The sequence below is a fragment of the Phocoena phocoena genome, chromosome 8, assembly GCF_963924675.1.
Source record: "Phocoena phocoena chromosome 8, mPhoPho1.1, whole genome shotgun sequence".
Classification (NCBI taxonomy): Eukaryota; Metazoa; Chordata; class Mammalia; order Artiodactyla; family Phocoenidae; genus Phocoena; species Phocoena phocoena.
This window is the reverse complement of record NC_089226.1, coordinates 62,295,013-62,322,572: the sequence shown is the minus strand read 5'-3', so window position 1 is coordinate 62,322,572 and position 27,560 is coordinate 62,295,013. Positions and strand designations below refer to the sequence as shown.

Sequence of the window (27,560 nt, the reverse complement as noted above, 5' to 3'; positions counted from 1 at the left end):
CAGCCTCAGAGGAATGGTATGTGTGGGAACTGGAGGGGAGTGGCTTGAAGAAGGTGGGAAGGAAAGCCAGCAAGCGTAAGACTTCTTAGGAGAAGTGTGGCTGTGAAGAGAGAGAGGTCGTTAGGAGAGGTGATGGGCAGCAGAGAGAACATCTACACTGGCAAAGTCCAGAAGCGAGCAAGTCAGGGGACGTCAGCTGGAGCAGAGCTGGCAGGCAAGGGGCGTGCACTGAACTGGAGCAGAGGAATAGCACCCTCTGCCAGGCGGCTTTGTGCGACCCTGCCTGGAACTAATTCCAGCCTGTGACCTGGACTTTACAAGGCCAGGATGGAGCTGTTAGATTACCAGGAATTCCTCGCTCCAGTGGGCTGCAAGAACCTTCAGGAGGCTCTCCCAAATCTTTGTGAGGGACCAGGTGTAACATGAGATGCTGTAAGCAAAACAAACAAACAATGTTTGTCAGTTGAGGGGCCTGGCCATAAAGAAGGGGTCAGGAAGCCTCTTTTAGGTTACCTGAGAAGGTGGCCTTATGTGTGACTGCTGCATCCTGTCAGAGAAAACTCCTCATTCTTCCATTTATACCACAGGACGTCGGCCCCAGAAATTCAAAGTCAGGTCCGGTTCTGTGCATCAGGTGGGACGTGAAAGGCGAAGAAAGGGAAAACACAAGTGAGTGATGAAGACGAGAGCCCAGCTGTGTGGGAAGAAACTAAGCAGACAAACAAGCATCATGAAAATATGAATTTAGGAGAGATATGAGCAAAGATTATACAATCATGACTCGTGTAAACGACAGAAACACAGATTTGGCCAACAAATCCTGAAATGTCAGAATGAGGGCTCCACTGGAAGCAAAAGAGAAACCAAGCTTCGACTAATGAAAGGCAGCTCTACGTAGCCCAGCAGGTAATAAACTTATCATAGGACTTTATCTCAAAGGGCGTACAAGACAGAAATAAAAATAGACTCCAAACATTTTTAGATAAATTCAGCAGTAACAAAACCACAACTGCCTCTTACATGAAATTAGTTGATTTAGAGACATATCTCATCTTGGAGATTACGTTTAGGCAGGACAAGACCTTACTTTAGCATTCACCTCTAAACCCTCATTCATACACTTCCCTTGGGATCACCATCAATCAGCCCATGTTTCTGGCCATGGAGCTCTCTTAGAATGGCACTTCTGCTTCTTGGAAAGCAGCCAACTTCCAAGTTCCTGTGAACAATTCCTATGATACCAGAGAATGAACACTATTTTATTCTAATTGCCTTCACAGGAAATGCATACTGGGTTCTCTCCTCCACCTCAGCTATGTTCTTCTTATGCTTTGATCCCTGTTAGATACACATAATTGAGCTATGATTACCCAACTCTGCACACCAAAATGTAAGGACAGCCAGAAGCACCAGAATCAGGACAGAAAACAAAAGAAAACAGTTGGGGATAACAAAAGCAATCACTATCATAATTTCAAAGTAAGATTTGAAATTGCTTTTTTATTTCAGACCCATATTTACAACTACTACGTACCTCAAACATGTATTTCCAAAACCCAGCTTGGTCTCTCTCATTCCCTCAAACTGCTCCTTCTGCATTCTGTATGACCTAGCTGCCTAAATCAGAAACCTCAGACTTCCTTTATACCTCCCCCCTATTGTTCCATGCCCTATGGATTCCATCATAAAACAGATCACTATTACCATTAGTATAAAATTCAGAATCTTAACGAGACCCCCTACTCACCTTTCTAACTTTCTCTCTCATTGCATAAACATCGCCCACTGTAACTCCCAAATTCAACACCACCAACCCTCAACTCATTCAGGCTCCCTAAGGTCAGGCGCCACTTCGAGTATTCGAGCCTCCGCATATACTTCATTAAAATCTCTTCCTCTGAATGCTGTGCTTAAACTCTCACTTCCATAACCTGTCAGAGCTTGTTTATTTCTTCTCTGGGGAAGCAGTTTTAGACACCATTCCTACCAAGTTTGAGTTAGGTACCCCTTGTTGTGTGCTTCCGTAACTCATCACACGTTCCCTGAATTGTTTTTTTTTTTTTTTCTTTGCAGTACGCGAGCCTCTCACAGTTGTGGCCTCTCCAGTTGCGGAGCACAGGCTCCAGACGCGTAGGCTCAGCGGCCGTGGCTCACGGGCCCAGCCGCTCCGCGGCATGTGGGATCTTCCCGGACCGGGGCACGAACCCGTCTCCCCTGCATCGGCAGGCAGACTCTCAACCACTGCGCCACCAGTGAAGCGCCCCTGAATTGTAATTATCTGTTCACAGTTGTCCCTGGGTATCCAAGAGGGATTGGTTCTATGACCCCGCTATGGACACCAAAATCCACGGATGCCCAAGTCCCTTGTATAAAATGGTGTAGTATTTGCATATAAACTATGCACATCCTCCCATATACTTTAAATCATCTCTAGATTATTTATAATACCTAACACAATGTAAATGCTATGTAAATAGCTACTGGAGCATAGCAAATTCAAGTTTTGCCTTTTGGAAATTTCTGGAATTAAAAAAATATATTTTCCATCCTCAGTTGGTTGAATCTGCAGATGCAGAACCCACAGATACTGAGGGCCCACTGTACTTGTCTATATCCTCTACTAGAAGGTAATCTCCTTGAGCACAAGGACCACGTCCTTCTCCTTCATTATAACTTCAGCACCAAGCATAGCATTCGGCACATGACTGTCTCATAATGTAATAGCTAGATTACATTATGTTCTCACTTATAAACAGCAGCAGAAAAGAGCCAATAACAAGTTTGGAGGATAAAACGAATCAAAAGGGGATAAGATGAAGAAAGAGGAGAGAAGACAGTAATGGAGTAGGCCACCAGAAGATGGGTGGGATACAAGAAGAGAGATTAATGGAAGAAGTAAAAGAAAGCAAAAATAAAGGATGAGCAGATTTTTTGAAACTCAGAGAAGTCTTTCCCCAGAGAAGTAATAAGAGAACTGGCATTGACTGAGCTCCAAGTGCCAGGCCCTGTCACAAATCCATCATATCATTTACACCTTAAAGTTCCCCTATAAACATCAATACCTCATTCTGCAGATAAGAAAACTGAGACACCAAGAAGTTAGGTGTCCATCCCTACCTGATACAGCTGGTAAGTGGTGAGGCAGACTTTGAACTCAGTTTACATGGACTGCCCGGGATATATGCTTTTACCTGGAAATGTTCATTTAGGAATCATTTAACTGTAGAACAGGTAGATTTGATGGTAAAAAAGGCTCTAAGCACCTAATCTTATAAATGAAGCTGTGATTTACCTTGTTATAGCTCAGCACCTGCTTCTTTCCCTTTAAATTTCTATCTTATAGCTCCTGTGAGAGCAAGCCGAATACCTGAAGTTAGTAGCAGCCAAAATCCGATGTGCAACTGAAATCTCGGGACTATCCATTCCTCCCCAGGCCCCCCTAGGGAAATGTGTGGCCTGCAGGGACCCAGGGCACATTCTGTACAATGGTTGTTCTAGCCCACCCTTTGCTACAGGTGCCTCAGTTAAGGCACCTATCAGGACCAAAGGGAGATGTTTCCTAAATTGACACTAAAAAATGGGCTTGGAGCTAAAATATATATTGTGTTATTTTATATTAGGAAAAAAGTGTTCTCTGTCTTTTTCCAAACTTCCGTAACAATAAAAGAGCTTTGTCATGACAGCATTCCCAGATGCAAGGGAAAGAAGGCTATTCCTCTACTGAACAAAAGCTCACACAATGGCTATTTTGCCTCAGGTTCCTTCATTTTTATGTAAGTTTTCCCTTTCCAGGTAGAAGCAGAGTCCTTAAGGGCAGAGCCCTTGCAGCCTTCCCTTATCTTCCCTACTTTTTGAATAATTTACTAGGCTTTGTAGATTTTTATCTACAAATATGCTCCACATCTGATGACAACTAATATAAATATATTTCTTCTGCATCTAAACATCAAAGTCAATACTTTCTCATGGAAGCAGATTTTTACAAGAAATTAATTTTAACCGATTCGACTCATCATCTAACAGTGGTTACCAAGGATACCAGATAGCCAAAATCACTTGGCTCCAACTTGCTTGTTAATCAAGAGATATTAACAGAAAGCTGTGAAGAATTATGGTTGTCTAAGTAATCTGTCCAGAAACAATGCCCCCTCCCAACGTCCCCAAGTCCTGAACTCAGATAAAAACATTCCAGTCTATAATAACCACTAAAAACATGCAAAGCTGTCCTTAGAATTTGAAATTCTGTGATTAGTATTTGGAAAAATGACCACTAATGGTTTCACTTTAATTCATTTCCTGATGAAGCACTAAACTGAGAATGGCTACTTATTTGATCTTATCAATCTGAAAGCAGATGATTTTCACCATGGCAGTTACTTGAGCATTCAGGTAATCTAGCTGAATCTGTCCTGAATCAAATATCCCATCACTGTAAATGTATTAATACAAGGTAGCAGCTAACAGCTGAGCCTAGAATGTGCCTTTGAGGAGCAAAGGATTAAAATGAAGACACACAAAACAAAAAATGCTCCCTCTTGCTAAAAGGTCAATGTGGATTTTTTTTGAAGTATGCGTAAGATTAAACACTATCTATAATGCATTACTCTACATATAAAAAAACCCCAAAGAATTGATAACTTCTCTCCAAAAGGCACGGGCAATCAAGTTACTTACCAATAGCATATTTCTTTACACTTTAAGAATATTAATTTAAAAAAAAAAAGAATATTAATTATATGTCATCCCTTGCAACTATTTTGTCTTACTTTGTGATTTGTTTTCACTTTGTTTATAATGCCTTTTGCAAGAGGAAAAAAGAACTGTTGCTGTTGTGTTTGTCAAAATCCGTCAACCTTGTCTTCTACAGTTGTTGACCTTGGGGTCATGCTAAGGAAGGCTTCATCTACTAAAATATGACAGAAACTGGTAGTTGCCATCCAGTATCTATTTTTTCCTTCTTCAAAAAAAAAAAAAAAAAAACAGAACTCCTATTGTATTGAAGTTACAATACATCAAGTCAAGAGACATTTCCCAACTTACTTCGTAGCTAGGCCATGTTGACTAAATTCTGGTCAATGATATGAGAGCAAAAGTGTTGAGTGGCACTTCCAAAAAGGTTACTTAAAAAGGGCAGACTCGGGTTGGAGGTAGGGTCTTTTGTCATTCCCAGGAACACAAATGTGAGTGCTGGAATTCCAGCAGCCCTATTAGCCCATGAAGTGACTTTGAGTTAGAAGCCATGCACTAAAGAAGGCAAAATAGAAAGACAGAAGGAACCTAGGTCTTATGACTACCTGGAGCCTCCCAGACTTGGACAGCCTGTCTCTAGATCTCTTTGCAAAAGAGAATTTTTAAATTTGCCATCTATGTTTAAGGCCCTGTTATTATTTTCTGTCATATGTAGAGTATCCTGATTAAAAATGCCTATCCTGGGCTTCCCTGGTGGCGCAGTGGTTGGGAGTCCGCCTGCCAATGCAGGGGACACGGGTTCGTGCCCCAGTCCAGGAAGATCCCACATGCCGCAGAGCAGCTGGGCCTGTGAGCCATGGCCGCTGAGCCTGCGCGTCCGGAGCCTATGCTCCACAACAGGAGAGGCCACAGCAGTGAGAGGCCCGCGTACCGCAAAAAAAACAAAAACAACAAACAAAATGCCTATCCTATACTTTCCCCTAGAATTTTAATGGTTTTATTTTTTGTAAAAATTAAACCTCAGGAAAATGTTTGGAAGTGGAGCAGGAATATAGTGTTTTCCCCTAAGAGTTAACCAATTATTCCAACACCATTTACTGAATAATCTATTTTCTCCCCTGCTCATTTGAAATGCCACCTTTATTAGATACTACACAGCCATGCTACTTCGTTAGTTCCATTTTGTTAATTTTTTTGTATAGTCTTTATTTCCTCTGAGAAGTGGGAAGTACAGTTAACTGTAGAAAGCTGAGAGTAGAAGTAGAACTTTAGATGAATGGGAGAAGGACAAAGAAGAGGTCAAATGCTAGCGCACCGGCACTGAGGGCCCAGCTGAGATTAGACGCTCCAGATTACAGCACAAGGATTAACAGGGTGGACTTTGCAACCAGAATGCCTGGTTCAAATTCCAGCACCATGACTTACCAGCTGTGTGCAGTCATTCAGTCACTTAATCTGTCTATGCTTTGGAGTCCTCCTCTGTAAAATGGAGATGACACTGGAACCTACCTCAAGGCTGCTGTGTTAAGTGAGTTATTATACAAAAAGCTTAGAACAATATCTGGCATTAAATTCTATTATGTATTATCATTATTTATTAATAACAATACTAGTTATAATGTAACTGTTCCTGTCACTGTCATCATCATTCTTAACATATTAAGATCGTGGCTTTTTTTAGTTTCCTAAGGTATTATCAAGAATAATGTTGAATTCTATCCAATGCTTTTTTGGCATCACTTGAAGGATTATGTTTGTTTGTTTCTCCAAAAACGTATTGTGAATGAGACACAATTTCCCACCCACTAGAAAGGCTATAATAAAAATGACAGATAATGACGAATGCTGGTGTGGAAGAAATGGGAACCCTCATACACTACTGACAGGAGTGTAAAACAGTGAAGCCATCTTGGGAAACAGTTTGGTGGCTCTTCAAAATGTTAGTTACCATATGACCCAGCAATTCCACTTGTAGGTATACAACCAAGAGAAATGAAAACATACACCTGTGTAAAAACTTGCACCCAAATGTTCTCAGCAGCATTATTCATAGTAGCTCCAAACTGAAAACAGTCTAAATGTCCATAAACTGATGAACAGATCAATAAAATGTGGTATATCCATATAATGGAATACTAATCAGTAACAAAAAGGAAAGAACTCATAACACATGCTACAATATGGCTGGACCTCAAAAACAGTATGCTAAGCGAAAGGATCCAGTTACAAAAGAGATTGCTTATTATATGATTCCATTTATATGAAATGTCCAGGAAAGGAAAATTTATAGAGACAAAGTAGATTAGTAGCCTCCTGGAACTGGGATTAACAGTGAATGGACCTGAGGGACCTTACTGGGGTGATGGGACTGTTCTTAAACTGATTTATAGTGATACTTACACAGCTTCATAAATTTACTAAATAATCACCACTTAAAGTGGGTGAATTACAGGGCATGTAAAATATACCTCAATAAAGTTTTTTTGTTTTTTTAAATGAGGGAATGACTGGAGATAAATTGAGGAAAAGTTGTGAAGCTTGTGTTACTTATTTTGTGTAAACATGGCCAAAACTTAAAAAAATTTATAAACAACAACAAAAACAACAAATCTACTAGTGCAATAATAGCTTTACCATTCTTGTATTCTTGAAATAAACCCTGCTGGGTTGCAGTGTATCATTCTTTTAATACAAAGTTGCATTTATTTTACTATTATTTAACATAGAATTGGCTATTTACAATAGCCAAGACATGGAAACAACCTAAATGTCCACCGACAGACGAACTGATAAAGAAGATGTGCTACATATATACAATGGAAGACTAGGGACTCAGCCATAAAAAAGAATGGAATAATGCCATTTGCAGCAACGTGGATGGACCTAGAGATTATCACACTAAGTGAAGTAAGTCAGAAAGAGAAAGACAAATATCATATAATTTAACTTATGTGTGGAATCTAAAATATGATACAAATGAACTTATTTACAAAACAGAAACAGCCTCACAGACATAGAAAAGAAAGGAGAGGGGATGGGGGAGGGATAAATTAGGAGTTTGGGATTAGCGGATACAAACTCCTATATATAATATAATAAACAACAAGGTCCTACTGTATAGCACAGGGAACTATATTCAATATCCCGTAATAAACCATAATGGAAAAGAATATATATAACTGAATCCCTTTGCTGTACACCAGAAACTAAGACACCATTGTTAATCAACTACAGTATACATTAATAAAAAAATAAAAATAAAAAAATTTTAAAGAAAAGAATCTAGTAGTATAACAGCCAATTCTGATCCTCCTCTGACATTTCCCCATGTTCTAAGCTGCTCTATCAAGGGCACTATGTAAAACCCACTCCTCTCCATATGCTTCCCTGGATCAAAACTGGTGACTGTCCATAGCCCTAAAACATCACCTTTTACTGTAAAAGCATATGCTACAGGGCTTTTGTTTGGTGAATCTGTTCAATCTAACTTCCCAGTTCCCACGTACTGAGGCACTGGGAAGACAGCTATGATTGAGTCACCGAAGCATAAGACAATATAAAATTAAAAGATCAAAAAAACAATGTAATGGAAAAGAGCTGCAATTTTAATCTTTATCGGGTGCAGAGTGGATCCTCTCAAACTGAACCTATGGGGATTAGTTTCCCCCCAGAGAAGCCCTCAGTAATCCACACATAAATGGCCTCTAAAGCAGCGTGGACTAGGATCAATGGATGCTTCGTTTGGAAGTAAAAAAGAAACACTTTGGGGGATTTTCTAGTTCTCTTTGCAGATTCTCTCCGAAATAGATTCCATAGCATGCTGAACTTTAGCTCCATCAAAATTAAAGTAATCCACACAGAGCACTTCCAAAGTCCCAGAAGAAGGATGACCTATAAATCTGGGATATTATGGTGACATTAAATCCAAAGTATCAGTCACAGTGGAACAGATGAGAGAAGAGCAAACAACAGTTTTCTCATTCCCTCTGAAACAATTTGCGAAGTCTTTAGAGCTAGCTCAGCTATGCCATCATTTGACATCCATATTATTCGAAAACATCAGAACTGAAAATATGTTTAACCTGAGACTTTCTGAGTAAAGTGTTACAAGTGGTTCTAACGTGTCCCCTCATTCATGCCTATTTCTTTGTTTCCCAGGTTTTTCTGATGGGAGGTGAACAGACTGGCAAGAAGGACTGACAGCCAACAAGAATCAAGCAAACACATTCTCTAAGCTGAGCGCCTCGTTCGAGTTTTTACAGACTTTATTTACAGTATGCTTATCCTAAATTAAAAATAAGCGATAATCATATTACATGCCTAGCAATAAAGAAGACCATGCTTTTAGTTAGCACCAGGATGCTACAGTTACATCCTACAGTTACATTTTCTACAGAATTTATTATTAGTTGCACCAACAGCAGCTGTACTTACTAATAACTGGAGATAAGTCCCACTGTGGTAAGAAAAAAAAGAATCGATGATAATAGTAAATGCATTTTCATGCTTAGATTTCCTTCCCTAATATTTTATAATGGTTTTATACAGATGGTCGGAGCACCATTTTGACAATGGGGCTGTAAAAAGTAATTTCAATCCATAAAGGCTATAAATGAGCGTCATTTGCAACCTTGGCTGCACACCAGACTAATGTGTAGAGATATTTTAGATGGCACCACAGAAGATTCTGATTTAGTCAGTTTGGGGACAGGGCAGTTGTGTCTTCAAAAGTTCCCCGATTGATTCTGATGCATAGCTGGAATTGAGAGTCACTTTCCAAAACCCTTCAAGTTTTTAGGGGGCCTTAGAATTCAACTTTTTCTCACCTTCTTTGATTTCCAGTAACTCCTTCCCAATGACCTACCAGTCAACTGCCCTGGACATGTGCATCAGATCTCACATATATTCTTGAACTTAATGAATTTAAAATTAAACATGCTGGACATCTTACAGTAAACCTAATGAATCACATGACCATCCTCCCAGGCACCTATACCAGAAATTTGGAAATTAGGATCTCTCTACTTCACATCAGCGTACCAACTATTTTACCTCTTAATATTTTCTATATTTATCATCAGTTCTCCAATTCCATTGCTGCAAAACATCCCTTCAACACTTCTGCCTAGATAAATACTAAGGGTCTACTACTTCTGGTATTTTCTTGAAAATCCCCCAGCTTTGACTCTGCAGGTGCCCGACTGCACCACTACACCGTCACTACCCATCTTCATCACAGACATTCCTCACGCAGGTCACTTCCCTCCATTCCTGGCCTGCTGTCAACACTACTTCTGTCTTAATTTTTGGTTAGTTCAATACTTCCCCAGCTCTGGTCTATCTGTTCTTTTCCTTGTCTCCTTCAGTCACTTGTCCCACACTCTACCTTAGGGCCTCACTCCCATGATCACACTCTCGACACAGTCATCCAGCAACTGTAGCCCCTTCATTATCTCTGTTTGGCCCCCTCCTCCTCACTGCTTTCCCAGCTATCATCCTACCCCAGAGCACCCACAGTCCACTAACCCTACCACCTCTTCACTATCCTTAACACCCCATGAGTCCACTTTACTCTCCTTACTCAGATGAAATTTCAGACTCAATCATTCTAATCGCTCCACTTTATACACCATCAACTCTTTATGTGTTTTTTTAATTGAAGTATAGTTGATGTACAATATTACATAAATTACAGATGTACAATATAGTGATTCACAAGTTTTAAAGGTTATACTCCATTTATAGTTATAAAATATTGACTATGTTCCCTGTGTTGTACAATATACCCTTATGGCTTATTTTACACTCAATAGTTTGTATCTCTAAATCCCTTACCACTCTATTGCCCCTCCACCCACCCTCTCCCCCTGGTAACCACTAGTCTGTTCTCTATATCTGTGAGTCTGCTTCTTTTTTGTCATCTTCACTAGTTGGTTGTTTTTTTTAGATTCCACATATAAGCGATAACTATTTGTCTTTATCTGTTTGACTAATTTCACTAAGCGTAACACACTCTAGGTCCAACCATATTGTGGCAAATGACAAAATTTCATTCTTTTTTATGGCTGCATAGTATCCTATTGTGTGTGTGTGTGTGTGTGTGTGTGTGTGTGTGTGTGTACACACACACACCCCCCCCATATTCTTTATTCATTCATCTGTCGATGGACACTTCGGTTGCTTCCATATCTTGGCTACTGTAAATAACACTGCTGTAAACATTATGGTGCATATTTTTTCGCATTAGTGTTTTTGGTTTTTTCAGATATATACCCAGGAGTGGAATTGCTAGGTCATATGGTAGTTCTTTATTTAGTTTTTTGAGGAACCTCCATACTGTTTTCCACAGCAGCTGCACCAATTTACATTCCCACCAGCAGTGTACGAGGGTTCCCTTTTCTCCACATCCTCGCCAGCATTTGTCATGTGTGTCCTTTTTGATGATATCCATTCTGACAGGTGTGAGGTGATACCTCACTGTGGTTTTGATTTGCAATTCTCTGATGATTAGTGATGTTGAGCAACTTTTCATGTGCCTGTTGGCCATGTGCATGTCCTCTTTGGAAAAATGTCTATTCAGGTCTTCTGCCCATTTTTTAACCAGGTTGTTTTTCTGATGTTGAGTTGTATGAGCTGTTTATATATTTTGGATATTAACCCCTTATTGGTCATATCATTTGCAAATATTTTCTCCCGTTCAGTAGGTTGTCTATACACCCTCAACTCTTTTGCCACTCTTTCATTGTCATACATAAGCACGACCCTGCTCAAACACAAACTCCTGTCTCTTCATGCCTGCACAAACACAGCTGCATGTGATGGGAGAAAAAACCTCACACCTATGCTGGTGGATATCACTTTAAATCCACAAGCACCAACTTCAAGTAGGTCCTTAATGTTGTCTGGCAGGCACACTCCACTTCCCTAATCCATTCAATCTCCTACCTCCTGGACTATCACTTTCTATCTTTCCTGTTTTCAAACCTTCAGCATTTTCTACCCCATCCTCACTCTCAGCTGGTAACCTTGCTGCTTCCCTTTTCACTGATAACGGGAGAGTAATCAGAGGACAATTCTATAAGATCCCCAAACCATATCTACTCACCTGGGCCCATATACTCTGCCCTGGTTCCTTGACAACAATTGAACTGTTGAAAAACCCACCGACTCAAGCACATCACTCAGGCAGTTCAACCCTCTGCATCGTTTGTAACTTCTCTCCAGCATACAAACGTGCAGTTATTTTCTCCTATCTTTAGAAACCATCTTTTGAATCAATTTCTCCTCCCTTTTCCTTCACAACAAAACAAAAAAGTAGCGTACATTCTCTTTTTTCAACATCTCTTCTCTCTTTGTCTCTTGAAGAGACTGTAATCAGACTTTCACCTACTCCATTCACCCACCCCCACTCCAAAACCACTCAGTTCAAGGTCACCAATGAACTACCACGTTGCTAAATGCAATGGGCAGCCCTTGGTTCTCATCGTACTTGACCCATCAGCTGCATTTCACACAAGGGCTCACGGCTTCCTCCCAGGAATACTTTCTGCACTTCCAGGCCATCGCACTGCTGATTTTCCTCCCACTCTACTTAACTAATCCTTTTCAGTCTCCTTTGTTCGTTCCTTCTCATCTCCCTCACCTCTAACTAGTTGTTTGACTTCTTTTATCTTAAGTCACTGCTTGGTAGGCTCATCTAGTTTCTTGGCTTATAAATATCATCTTTATGCTGATGGCTCCTAAATGCATATGTGGAGACTAGACTTGGTCCTTGAACTCTAGGAGCATATCCAAATGCCCACTCAAGGATATCCCTCCAGCAAGCCTCCCCTCATTATCCTACATCATTAATTATTGTTCTCTACCAGATCATTCCCATCACCTAAGCACTGTTATCTCTTAATTTCTTATAATTTATTATTTTTTATAAAATTTATTTATTTTAATGTGAGTTTTCTTTTTTTGGGGGGCTGCGTTGGGTCTTCATTGCTGTGCGCAGGCTTTCTCTAGTTGCGGTGAACGGGGGCTACTCTTTGTTGCAGTGCACAGGCTTCTCATTGCGGTGGCTTCTCTTGTTGCAGAGCATGGGCTCTAGGTGCGTGGGCTTCGGTAGCTGCAGCACGCGGGCTCAGTAGTTGTGGCACGCAGGCCCTAGAGCACATGGGCTCAGTAGTTGCGGCACACGGACCCTAGAGCACCTGGGCTTCAGTAGTTGTGGCTCGCGGGCTCTAGAGCGCAGGCTCAGTAATTGTGGCACACGGACTTAGTTGCTCGGAGGCACGTGGGATCTTCTCCGGCCAGGGATCGAACCCGTGTCCGCTGCACTGGCAGGCGGATTCTGAACCACGGCGCCACTAGGGCCAGGGAAGTCCTCTTATAACTTTAAATAAAAACAAAAACCCTTGATCTCACCTCCCTCACCAGTGACTACTAACTCATTTCTCTCTGCTCTTGTCTACAGAAAAACTTGAAAGAGTAGTCTATACTCACTGCCCCTGATTCCTCTCCCATCAATTTCTCTTAAGGCCCCTCCAGTCAGGCTCCTGTTCTCATCTCTCTACCAAACGGCTTGTCAACATCACGTCCAATGACCCCTACGTCATGTAACTGCTGTGGTCAGTCATCAGTGCTCATTCTACTTGACCCAATGGTAGCATTTTACACAGCTGTTTATTTCCCCTCTTTCACACACCTTCTTCTTCTTGGTTTTCAGGTCAATACTCTTGCTTGGATCTTCTGCTCTCTTTATTAGACTTCTTTTGCTGATTCCTCATTTTCTCTCCATCATCTTAGTGTTGGAGAGTTCCAGAACTCGGTCCTGGTACTCTTCTCTCCTCTAGTCAACACCACCTTCCTAGATGATTCCTTTTAAATATCACCTCTAAGCCTACAACTCTCACATCTGTATCTCCAGTCCAGCCATCTTTCCCAAACTCCAGGCTCATACGTCCAGCTTCCTCCTCTGTTCCCCACACGACTCACTAATAAGCATTTCCAACTTAATACATCCAAAACCTAGCTCCTAATTATTCCCCTCAAACTTCTCCTCTATTCTCTTGCTCAGGCCAAAATCTTGGAGTCATTCTCGATTCCTCTGTCTTTCACACCCTACATCCATCCATCAGCAAGTCCCATCAGCTCTACCTCCCAGCTACCCAGAATCTGACCACGTCTCAGCACCTCCACTGCCATCACTCTGGTCCAAGCCACCATCATCTCTCACAGCGGCCACCTCACTACTCTCCCTGATTCTACCCTTCCCTTCTACCGTCTGTTTTCTATATGCCGGTCAGAGGGATCCTCTCTATTCCTAAGTTAGACATATTACTTCTCTGCTTAAAACTTTCTTAAGGCTTCCCATCTTTCTCTGAGTAAAACTGACAACGGCTTCTAGGGCCTTACAATCAGCCTGCCATCACCTCTCTGACCTCACCTACTACTTCCCTCCTCCTTGCCAACCCCACCACAGTGCCACTGCCCCTGGCTAATACCTAGATATACCAAGCATGTGCCTGCCTCAGGACCTTTACACCTGCTGTCCCACTGCCTGGAATGCTCCTCCTCCTGATATGTGCACATCTTGCTCCCACATCTCTGACTTTTACTCATACGTCCATTTCTCAGTGATGCCATTTTAATTTCCACACCTCTTCTCTTTCCACGCTTTATTTTTCTCCTTAGTGCTTATCACTGTCTAACATACGATGTAATTAGTTAATTTATTTATGTATTATTTTCCTCACGCCAACATGTAAGTTCTATAAGGGCAAGCTTTTTATGTTCTGTTTGGTTCCCTAGTGTAGATACAATACTGTATCAGGGTACCTAGGTGTGTACAATACCTAGAACAGAGCCTTGTACATGCGAGAGGTTCAATAATGTTTGATGAGTTAGTGAATGGCATTTCTAATCGTAACCTCTGCCTCCAGAGTCATCTAATTAGAAGACAAACCTGCTCACCTCAGTTTTCAGCTTAAAACCCTTCAGTGGGTCTGCAGTGCTATAGCTGATGCAAACTGAAATGTCTTCGGCAGCCAGGCATATCCCCTAAATGTCATAAGAAAAGTTTACGTGTGTGGGGCGGGGCAGGTGGGGCGGATATGAAAAGCGGAAAATGTAAGACCTGCCTAAGGGCATTCAATTCAATTATTTTAAAGAACTGTACCAGCCTCTTAGCAGCCCCTGTATATATCGGGTTGGCCAAAAAGTTCGTTCGGGTTTTTGGTACGATGTTAACGGAAAAACCCAAATGAACCTTTTGGCCAACCCAATAGCATAAACCACCATCTCCACAGTGCGGCTTGGTAGGCACTACGCAGGCTTGCCACGCTTACTCCCTCCTGGGCCCTATAACATCAGAGAAAACAGACTGTGCATATCCTCAAATGAGGGACTGCCATGCAACTGAACACACTGCTTTTTCATCATCAAATAAACAGGCAAGGAAGCAAAATGTCACTGCTGGCATAGTCTGAAATTATATCTGGAACCCAGATGCTTGAACCAGATGACTACACTCGCTAAAGGCAGTTTTTACAACTCTATGAGGTAACGACACTAGCGTTTCAAGGTGACACGGCTGGGGATCTGAAGAGGTAATCTCCTATGCGGTGATTCCAATCTGTCAGGCCCTTAACTCGGTCAGGAAGAACATTATCACCAACTTCAGCTTTTTTCCCACGAGAACCAGGAAGACTTGAGAAGCGAACTCACAGGATTTCCCCCATCCTGGAATCTCCTGGTCTACTTTGCTGAGAATGGATCCTTTGGGCTCATCGCAGTAAACTGTCCTTCCTTCAAGATTTCTGCATCAGAGTACTCTAACCCAAGTCCTCCGTGGGACTCTGACAATGGCAAACGAGGACTTCCATGATCTGAGGACCAGTGTTCACAAGAGCAGACTCATCTCTCAACATTACCAACACACCCTCCTCCACTTACTACTGCCAAAGATCCATTCTCTCCTGTCCTAGAACGTTTGTAAATTCCGAGACTGTCCTTCCCACCCACACATTCCAGGCAAAATGCTCTGCCCGAGAATCACCTTCTTCAGGAATTCTCTACAGATCCACTCAAGTCAGCTAATTACTTCTCTCCTCTTTTTCTGAACTGTATTCAGTAATACCTCCCTTCCAATCTTTATTTTATTAATTGCAATTACTGCTTTATCTCAGTTCCACAGAGGCAGTAACCATGTCTAACGTATCTTTTGTGTGTGTGTGTGTGTGTGTGTGTGTGTGTGTGTGTGTGTGTGTGTGTGTGTGTGTGTTTTGCGGTACGCGGGCCTTTCACTGCTGTGGCCTCTCCCGTTGCGGAGCACAGGCTCCGGACGCGCAGGCCCAGCGGCCATGGCTCACGGGCCCAGCCGCTCCGCGGCATGTGGGATTTTCCCGGACCGGGGCATGAACCCGTGTCCCCTGCATTGGCAGGCGGACTCCCAACCACTGCGCCACCAGGGAAGCCCTCTAATGTATCTTTGAATCAGTGATGGCTAACCTAGTATCTGGCACTTAAGAGGCACTCAATGGATGTTTTTTGAATTCAACTTAATTATAATTAGAAGAGTGATCAGATCGGTGTGGCTATAGTAGTAAAGTGCTAGGAAGGGAGGGGAGTTGGAAAGAAGGGGGAAAAAGATTCAAGTTATATAACAGCAATTTTTTTTTCATATTTCACATACATAAAGGCAGCATTTTGCCTTGGAAAGAATCTTACAATGAATCCCTATTTCTTGACGCACTCCTAACATTATAAAAGGCAGTCTAGTGTAATGGATTGATTATAGTCAAACAACCTGAGTCCACTGACTATACAATGCTCCTTCTCTAAGCTAATCTGACAGAATATTTATGGTCCAACTAATGCAGACTGGTAAGAAATACATTAAGATGCTCAAAAAATACATTTGTAGTGGTAGAGAATAAACACACAAAATTCACATAACAGGAAATATAAATTGCTTTAAAATATTAAAAACATTCAACACTACAAACAAAAAATGCAAGTTGAAACAACAACCAGGTAGCTACTTAAACCCTGTTACATTAGCAACCTTTTGTTCACATTATACCACCTGATGGTAGTAGATTGACTGTTGATATGTAGCAGGGCTAACTGGCATAGATATACTGGAAAGCAATTGGAACCCACTGGTGATAATTAACTATTAAGAAATTTTCCCAAAAGGGAGTAGGGTACTATAGATGTAAAATATTATTTGTAGTAATAAAAAATCAGATGCTAGAAATACCCTCAAAGAAAGGTTAAGTAAAAAAAGATTTATCTACCTTCTGGAATATATAGTCATCACAACAATTGCACAGTAATGACTGTTCATCATGGAAAATTATAATAATAATAGTAATAATGGCTAGTATTTATCGAGCATTTTCTACGTGTGCAGTACTACGGTAAGTATTTCACATGCGTTATGAGATAAGTACTGATGTAGGGTTGCTAGATTTAACAAATAAAAATATAAGATGCCCAATTCAATTTGAATTTCAGATAAACAATAGATATCTGTTGTTTATCTGAAATTCAAATTGAACTGGGCATCCTGTATTTTATTTGGGTAATAGCACTCCATTTTATTCATGAGAAAACTAAGACACAGGGATTGAATAACTTTCCAGGGTCATACAGCTAATAAGTGGTGATAAAAAGTTAAGTTTACAAAAAAGTAGAATAGTAAATTTTGTTTATGAATAATTTCAGGCATACCTTGCTTTACTGTGCTTCACAGATATGGCTTTTTTTTTTTTTTTACAAATTGAAGGTTTGTGGCAACCCTGCATCGATCAAGTCTATCAGGCCATTTTTCCAACAGCACTTGCTCACTTCACGTCTCTGTCGTATTTTGGTAATTCTCCCAGTATTTCAAACTTTTTCATGATTATTATATTTGTTATGGTGATCAGTAATCTTTGAGGTTACTACTGCAAATAAATTATGACTCACTGAAGTCTCAGATGATGGTTAGTGTTTTTTAGCAATAAAGTAGTTTTAAATTACATACTTTTTTTAAAGACATAATGCTGTTGTACACTGAAGAGACCACAGTATGGTGTAAACATAACTTTTATATACGCTGGGAAAGCAAAAAATTCATGTGTCTCACTTTACTGTGGCGGTCTGGAATCAAACCTGCAACATCTCCAAGGTATGCCTGCATAAATAGGTGAAACATGCACGTGCCCATGGATCACAGATGAGGGGAAGCGTGGACAGGTGATACCACTACCACCAAATCCATTTACTGAGCAGTTAGTTACTGAAGCACTGACTCTGCACGCTGTGGTGCAACAGCCTCCCCCCCACCACCATCCCGTTTTACAGATGAATAAAGTGAAGAGTTAAATATTTTGCTCAAGGTCAATAAAGCTAGTAAGGGAAGGATCAGATTCTGACTCCAAAGCTCTTGCTTATTCCACTTTGTCATCTTGATTTCCCGGGTGAGTTTTTTTTTTTTTTCTTTCGAGTGCAGTTCTATCAGTGTTGGTATAAAAGTTTTGGTGTGATAGAATACATGCACGAGGACACATGAATATTTCAAGGAGATCTGCAAAGCCAAGTTGCTGGGGTTTGCCTTGGTTTAAAGCCATACTTCAAGCCAACCCAGTGCAAAACTTGAAAAGAAAAAGTCGTGGTGAACATTTATGGCTCAAATTGTGATTTCATTTAGAAAGTAATAATACATACTCCATACTTATCTTTTGGAAAGGGAGACTGCTCTCCACTGATGCCCCCCACTAAGCTCCTCCCTTTCTCTACACATCTGAGCACATGAACTTGTTAGTTCCCTCAAGTAAGTCACTTAGGAAGGGATTATGATTTTTTTTTTTCAGCCGACCACATGAGAAAGCCCACGAGCACACACAAACACAAAAGTGCCAGTATGCTTTTACAATGAAAGCAATGCCTGTGCTCTATACATAACAGGGAATTTTAGGATGATTTCCCTTAAGTGTCAGCTTAAGTTTTCCTTGAGAGTTTAGCCCACATCAAGAAGTTTGCTTTTGATTGTTTATTCTGAAAGAGGCAGCTGGCCACAGGGCTGCCTGTGATGCCTTTACCACAATTTGCTTTTGTTTTTCCCTCTTGACAATTACCTCATGACTCAACCACTCACTGGTCCATGTAGAGGAATCCCGTGGAGATGAAAACACACTTGTTTAAATAAAATATTTATGAAGAAGCCCTAAAATGTCACTGAAGTAATGCAAATTAAATCTTCACATATTGTGCATCCAATATGCCACTCATTCCTTAGAAGACTCTCTAGTTCCTGATTGCAATTAACATTAATTTTTAAAAATTAATCCCATTGTGCATAATCACACCAATGTCTATTCATAAAAATCCAGTGTTTTAAGGATGATTTTTCACTTGACTATCTCTGAAAATCTGAATTAAGGTTAAAGTTTAATCTCAATGATTATGTTGGAGATTTTTCCTTAGGGACTGCATTTAATTATTATTCTACATGTACACCTTTTTATAAGTTATTTCATTCTAAATCAATATAAGGTGACACTAGTGACGGTTCCACATTCTGGCCTTTCAATGAAATTCTTTGGACATGATTTTCTCAATTTGTTCTTTTTTTTCCCCAAATTGAGTGGATATAATAGAGTCTCATGATATTTTTATAGAGTGCTTCAAATAAAAATTGGGGGTAATATTGTCAAAAGAAAGTTAAGAATCACTTAGTTGATTTGGGTGATGACTGTACAAGGTAACAGTCAAGGCCCCCGACTTGATACCATCTTTCCTAATTTTGCAAAAAAGAAATGTGAGCTGCGCTGAGAAGAGTTAGGTGGGTTCATCCTTCACTTATTGGCCTCAACAGTTGTCTTCCACCTGGTGCACATTACAACCAAGAGAGGAACTTATATAAAAATATACCAATAGCAGGCCCGACCCCCAGCGATTCCAATTTAATTGGTCAGGATAGAGCTCAGCCATTGGTAGTTTCTTGTTTGTTTTATTTTTGTTTGTTTGTTTTTCAGAGCTCCCTAAATGTTTCTAATATGCAACCAAGGTTGAAAACCAGTCTAGAGAAAGCTTCTCCTGACTAGGGTTAACATCTACTTAGAAAGAGGGGTCATCAGTGATGTGTCGTAAGGAGGGGTCATCAGTGATGTGTCGTAAAGCTCTATTTGACACCCTGACCAAGCGAACAACCTCTAGTTCACCAGAAAATGAAGAAAAAAATCCCTAGAAATACAAAGCTGGAATGTCAATGGAAAACCAGTATCCTGAATAAAAGAATTCATGACCAAGATACTGAGCAATGTCCATCGACAGATGAAAGAATAAAGAAGATGTGATATATTTTATATATATATATATATATATATATATATATATATATATATATAGTGGAATGCCACTCATTCATAAAAAAGAATGAAATAATGCCTTTTGCAGCAACATGGATGGACCTAGAGAATATTATACTAACTGAAGTAAGTCAGAAAGAGAAAGACAAGTATCATATAATATCACTTCTATGTGGGATTTTTTAAAAAGATACAAATGAATTTATTTATGAAACAGAAATAGACTCACAGACACAGACATAGAAAACAAACTTATGGTAACCAAAGAGGGAGGAATAAATTAGGAGTTTGGGATTAACAGATATACACTATTATATATAAAGATAGACAAACACAGGGACCTACTGTATAGCACAGGGAACTATATTCAGTATCTTGTAATAACCTAGAATGGAAAATAATCTGAAAAAGAATATATTGGGGTGTGTGTGTGTATAAAACTAAATCACTTTGCTGTACACCTAAAACTAACACAACATTGTAAATCAACGATACTTCAATTTTAAAAAGTAAAAATAAAAATATTGAGCAAAATCTGTATAACTGCATAGAATTTAACCTACACTTAGAGATTAAATCCATTATAGAAAAACAGAACAGAGAAAGGACATCTAAATGAAAAAAAAAAAACTAGGACATTTTCATTGACAACAACTCCTAGATTCTTAGTATATGTGATGTGTTTACCTAGAAGCTACTTTGACTTAGGCTCAACTCTTTTTCTTAAGTGGAACCCATGGCCTTGGGCTAGTTTAGCTCTCTGCAGTTCGATTTATTCAGATATACCAATCTCTTTTGGCAATGCTTCTCAAACGTTAATGTGCCAATGAATCACCTGAGGATCCTGTTAAGACACAGATTCACATCGGTAGGTCTGGCACACAGTCGAACACTTTGAGCAGCGAGGTCTTAGAAGATGTTAAGAGGATTAAAGGAAACGACCTACATAAAGTGCTTGGCACAGATGTGGTTGGCACCCTCCAGAAGAAAAGACTTACAAGGAAAATAATAAAACATGGTTAAAACCTAGAAACCATTCGATCCAATCTTCTTTTCTTTTCCAGATGTGGAAACAAAAGGATGAGAAAAGTTACAATCGCTACCCCCTAACAGCCAAATGGAGAAGAGACAAATTCTTTTTTGACTGCAATAAGTATAATCGAGATCAACAAATAGAAGTTAAATTGAGCTTTTCATTCCACGCAAGGAAAGACCTTTTAATAACTGCTGTCCTACAATCAACTGGCCCTCTTGAGGAGAGAGAGTGAAGTCCCCAGTTACAAAGTATGAGCATTTTCCAGTTGATAACATTAAAGAAGACTTCCATACTTCAGGTCCCTGTTGAACTTAGAGACATCGCACATCTAATATGTACACACACCAAAAAATCTTTAATAAAACAAAAAAAATTTTAATAAAACAAAAACTTCCTTATTTTCCTCCCCACTCCAACTCTGCTCCTCCTTAAGTCTTACCCTATGCAGTAAATGGAGTTGCTTAGGTCAAAAAGCCTTGGGGGGCTTCCCTGGTGGCGCAGTGGTTGAGAGTCCGCCTGCCGATGCAGGGGACACGGGTTCGTGCCCTGGTCTGGGAAGATCCCACATGCCGCGGAGCGGCTGGGCCCGTGAGCCGTGGCCGCTGAGCCTGCGCGCCCGGAGCCTGTGCTCCGCAACGGGAGAGGCCACAACAGTGAGAGGCCCGCGTACCGCAAAAAAAAGCCTTGGGGTCACCCTTAACTCCTTTTCTCTCACCACTCACCTCCATTCCATCAACAAATCCTAGTGCTGTATCTTCAAACTGATGTCCACTATCCCCTTTGTCTGGGTTACTAGAGTAATCCTGCTAACAAGTTTCCCTGTCTTTACTCTTGAACTTCAACAGCATTTTCTCAACACAGCAGCCAGAGAGCTGCCACTTCTCTGTTAAAACCCTTCTCGTTCAGAGTAAAAACCAAAGTCCTTATAATGGTTTAGAAGGCCATACATGATCTTCCCCCTCCAACCATTAACCGTATTTCTTGTCATTCTCTATCTTATTCACTCTGCACCAGTCACCCTGGAACTCAACTTATTCCTTGCATCCCATCAAGGACGCTCCTATCTCCTGATCTTTGCACTTGCTCTTCCCTCTGCTGTGAAGGCTATTCGCTGAGATTCACGAGTTTATGCCGGACATTGCCAATATATGAAACAACATAATGACACCTAACAGAAGGATTCTAATTGCTCTCTATGGAAAAGTGCTCACCCTCAGCTTAAAGATCCACAATTTTACTTTCCATAGTTGGTACAGATGAAGGACTGGGTGAGGTACTCCAGTTCCAATTTACGACTTAGCCTCATCAAATTCTCTCTCAATACCAAGTTAGGGAAGACTAAGGACTGTACTCCTACCTCAGAGCACTGCAACTACCTGGGCAAAGAATAACCTTTCTGATGGCCCACTGATGTGTGACCCAGGCTTATCCCACCATTGAAAAAATGAACAATCATCCTAGATGTGGTATCACTCTGCTGTCCATAGGGAATTATATCCGGTTTCTCCTTTCAAAACCAAAGTTCCGGGCTTCCCTGGTGGCGCAGTGGTTGAGAGTCTGCCTGCTGATGCAGGGGACACGGGTTCGTGCCCCGGTCTGGGAGGGTCCCACATGCCGCGGAGTGGCTGGGCCCGTGAGCCATGGCCGCTGAGCCTGCGCGTCCGGAGTCTGTGCTCCACAACGGGAGAGGCCAAAACGGTGAGAAGCCCGCGTACCACAAAAAAACAAACAAACAAAAAAAAAAAAACCAAAGTTCCTCAGTTGAGCTTGAGAAAACCTAGCTACCGCTGGGTAGCCAGGGATGAACAATGGGCAGAAAAAGCTGAAACATGGCATTCATGTGGGTTCCTTTACAGAAAAGGAAGTCACGCATTTACAGAGACGACTCTCTCTAGGGACCCACGTGCTAGGGCTGCTGCTGGGCATGGTTGTGCCGGGTCCCACTACACTGCAGCAGCGGCGCCATTCACAGCTTTGGGCAGTGCAGCTACTCCAACCACTCAGCTTTTAGGGCTCGGAAGTTAAAGGCACTCTTGGCTTGGGCAACCAAACAGCTTTACAGGGATGCAGACAAATGCATCTGATGTAAGAGTTAATGTGGGCAAGGAGAGGAAGGAGGGAGATGAAGAGAGATGCTGGCCTGAGTTGCACTGCCCTGGAAGAGAGGGTACACTTTGGATGTGGGCTTCAGCCTCAGTTCCTCTGACCTTGCACTCACGGTCCCCCTCCCCACGCCTGCCTCGTGAACAGGCTACTTCCTGACCCAAATCAAAGATCACGAGGGTCATGGGGCTACCTCAAAGCCACTGTGCCCTAGTTTAAGAAAGCAGAGCAGTGCTTTCAGGAACTCAGAGAGCAGCACGGCATACTCTTTATCTGTGGCTATTTCTCAGCCAAGGAATCAGATGTGTCTTTTGTAAGGAGTCTTCTCTGTGATTCTTCCTCAGGGGCTTCCCAGCGCAGGGACTGAGGGAAACTTTAGAACATGGGATCTAGCTCGAAGATTAAGAGGAGCAGAGGCACAAAATCAGCCAAAAAGATGTGGAGTGTTAAACATGCAACTCGGCGAGAGGCCTCGTCCATCTTCTCTTGTAAAGCCAAAGAGGACCACTCATGTGCGGTAACAGTGGGAACTCCTGGCACAGTCAACAGGCAAAGAAGCGGCATGTTTCAACACTAACACTTCCTTTGGGTGAAGCAAGCTAGTTTATTTCTTGTTCCTGCTGCTTAAGGACAGACCTTTCCCCAGTGAGGACACCATCCTGGGCCCCCAGTTCATGAACCAAGTGCTCTTATTCCTGTCTGCAGCCTGCGCAGCACATCAGTCCAGCAAGGAGGCGCACAAAGGCTGGGCATTAAACCTCTGGGGAAATCATTTGAAATCAACAACATTTCTTGACTTAATTCTCCACTTTGAAGTAACACATTAGTGATCATCCCATAAACTTAATTAATGTAACCACAGGCAATGCGGAGCAATAATCTTTCTTTTACCAAAAAAACGCCTTTGAGTAGGGAAAATCTGATATAAACTTTTATTAGATGACTTCTCTTCACCCCACAGACCCATTTTGGATATACTATCAAGGAAATGCTATTGAAGTCAGGCTCAGTGTATACCTCTTTATGAATCAAATAATTCTCTAATTTATCCTCGGGTAAATGAATTTTTATATAATGGATTGGCTTAAAATGAGGTAAATTCATACTGGATACTTTGCACACCAACAGCTCATTTCCAATATTTATACACAGGAATATCAGGGAAAGGGCCCTTTTCTTACCCCATCTTTAACAATCCAACCACAATATGCTTTTTTTTTAGTACTCAGGTTGAGAGACTATTCGAGAAAATGATTCCTCATGGTGAGAAGAATCTCAAGTAAACATTTGGAAGGAATGTGTCTTTCAGTAACCAGCAGTGGATGAGAAGATGTGGGAGACCCAAGACCCTTGGGGAAGGCAAACGGCTCCACTAAAACTCCCTCTTCCAACCGTAACTGGTCAAAGGCTAAAATAAATGAACTTTCCAAAGTTAGGAGCTTCGAAACTTTCACTAGGAATAACTGTAGGTGCACAAGCCATGACCCGTGAGCCCATTGACCTTCGTGTGCCCGGTGGCGGAATCTGGTTGAGCCGGGAGCCCAGGCCCAGGCCGCCTCCACGCCGAGAGACCCGGAGGGAACGGGTTCAGGCCCGGCTGCCCAGGACCCGGAGCTCTCAGTCCCCGGCCCAACGTCGGCTCCCGCCCCGCCCTTCTCACCCCAGACCAAGGACAGGAAATGGGCAATCCGGGAAGAGGATGCGGAGCGCCCGGTGGGATTCAACCGCAGCCCTGGGCCGTCCCCAACTCCCAACTTCCCAGAGTTTCCTCTGGCCTCGTCCCCCTTCCCATGGCTCGCGAGAGCGCCGCGGCCTCTCCTCGCCCGGAGCGCAGAGCCCGGGAAGTGGAGCTCGGAGCTCGGGAGCCGCCCCCAGGAGCCCCGGTGACAGAAGCGCAGGTGACGGGCGTGGTGCCTCCAACCCCGCGCCAGCCCACCCGGACCCGGCCTCCATGCAGCAGCCTCCGCCGGGGTCCCTGTCCGGGTTCAGCATCAGGCCACCGTGCGCTAGTTCCTGGTGCCCTCCCCTAGCTCGGTGGTCACCCGCCCTCCTCCCTCCAGTCCGTGTCGTTCTCCTGCCTCAGGGCCCGGTGCGGCCGCAACGCCCAGCCCGGGGCCCTCCGGTAGCGCCCGGCAGCGGCGGCGATACTCACCTGGGTCTCGGAGCCGGGGTCTGGCGCGGTCCCGCAGGTGGTAGATGAAATCCTGGCAGCTGTCGTGCTCCAGGGCCCCGCGGGCACAGAGCTCGGCCAGCAGCTGCAGCGCCTGGTGACAGAGCGCGTCCCTGGCCCCGGGCATCGCCCCCCCGCATCCTCGGACCGAGCCCGGCAGGCGGGCGCGGGAGACAACCCTCCGCCTGCCAGCTCAGAGCCGCCGCCTCCGGGCCGTCCGCACTCGCCGCCAGGGACCCGCCGAGAAACGGCCCGAGCCCAAGCCCCAGCCGGCCCGGCCTCCCACCGGTTGCATGCAGCTCTTGGCCAGCCGGTCAGTCGGGCTTTCTTTCTCTCCCGCCCTGCCCCTCCGTCCCTCCCCCGGCAAGGAGGAGAGGCGGCGCCGCACAGCCCAACGCGCCTCTTTCCTAGCGCTCCGCCCGCCCCTCGTGGCCGCCGCGGGGCGGGGCGGGTCAGGGGTGCGCGCCAAGGGGTAGGATCCCGGCGGCCCCTGCCTGAGCGCCGGCGGGGGAAGGGGGGCGCTCGCGGGCTCCTAGAGGAGCGCGGGACTCGGCTCGGGACCTCGTGCTCAGGGCGACCACGCCCAGGTTTGGAGAGTGTGTGCGGGTGCGCGCCCTGTCCCGATGCAAACCCATACCCTCTCCCACCGCCCCTCGCCGCGGGAGTCCAAAACATGTTCTTGGGTGCGTTGAGCGAAACGTGCAGTCTGAACCACACCCGCCAGATCTGGAGAACCGAGTCCCGGCTTTGAACTTGAAAAGCGCAGTCGGGGCATAAGCCATGGGCCTAAAGATGCTACACGCCCAAATGCGGGGTCTGGGGCCGAGATTCTCCAACAAAGGAAAAATTTCTCAACCGCAGGGCCTTTTCGACCACCTTGGTGATTTGGAAAAGGTGGAGACTCTCAGATCAGAACTAAGGTCAAATAAATGGCTCCTGAGAAAGACGCTGGGACTTACCTGGAGCCTCGTAGACCCTGGCTGGTCTTCTAAGCAACTGATTGGAAACCTGAGGATGGCCAGTTGATTCTCCAGCATCCACCAAGGAAGAGTAGCACAGAATCTGGAATGTTTGCAAGGGAACATAGGGCACCTCTCATACACCCACCTCTTCAGCCTTTCAGGCAATAAGCGTAGAGATAACCAGGAAATACTGAACTCGTGTGTGTGTGTGTGTGTGTGTGTGTGTGTGTGCGCGCGCGTGTGCGTGCACTGTGCCACAGATCTTTTAGCTATATAATCTCATTTAATTCCCCCGATAGCCCAGCAAGGTCTGTACAACTATTATGCTCATTTTACCAATGACAAACCTGAGACTCAGGAAAGTAGCACCTGTCCAAGTTCATAGGTGGGGAGGCAGGGAACCTTGACTTTTTTTTTTTTTTGCCTTTACTTAACACTATTGTCCTGCTCTAAAACAGAGTAGAATCTGTACAACTGACACTTTTAGCCGTAAGGCTGTGCTGTTGCTAGGGATATCTCATAGCAAATCATATTGTGCAGAAAGGTAGTTCAGAATGCCAAAGAGTGTTCACCCAACAGACAAGCTTTAGAATACTGCTGTACACGGCGCTGGGGCCTCAAGGACCTTACATTAGAATAGCAGAGAAAATGCAGAATTGTAAAGGTATAGCTAACTTCAGAGAGTTGTGAAAAGGCAGGTAGGCTCTCTGCCCTAGGAAAACTAGGAGGGAAAATAAATTCACTGAGAGAGAGAGAGCCTTCGGAGGAGGTAGAGCAGAAGCTGGTCTTTTTTTTTTTTTAAACATCTTTATTGGAGTATAATTGCTTTACAATGTTGTGTTAGTTTCTGCTGTATAACAAAGTGAATCAGCTCTGTGTATACATATATCCCCATATCTCCCCCCCCTCTTGCGTCTCCCTCCCACCCTCCCTATCCCACTGCTCTAGGTGGTCACAAAGCACCGGGCTGAGCTGCTCTGTGCCATGCAGCTGAGAAGCTGGTCTTTGAAAGGAGGGAACTCTTAGAGAACTGGGGGAGAGAGTGTGGATGCTATAGGGCTGGTGGAGTAATGGTGATGAGGAGCAAATTTGAAAACCATTTCAGGTGTGAATTGACAAGACTGCAGCTAATGGAATGAGAAAGAATGAAAGCCATAGAAGTTCCAAAAACTGACCTGGGTTATACGTGGTGAGCCCCTGATGACACTTAGAATTGCAAGCCCAGAGTTTTAGGACAGTTTTATTTTATTTAGGAG

The 27,560-nt window shown here is 43.0% G+C and overlaps 1 protein-coding gene across 1 annotated transcript in view; it reads right to left on the bottom strand.

The window, feature by feature from the left end:
* Window positions 1-25,469, bottom strand: part of SYT9 (synaptotagmin 9) — a 153,454-nt gene extending 127,985 nt beyond the window's left edge. The window contains exon 1 of the mRNA XM_065882401.1: window positions 25,325-25,469. Within this exon, the coding sequence (XP_065738473.1) occupies window positions 25,325-25,469 (145 nt within the window). The remainder of the gene's footprint in view (window positions 1-25,324) is intronic.
* Between the last annotated feature and the right edge of the window lie 2,091 nt (window positions 25,470-27,560).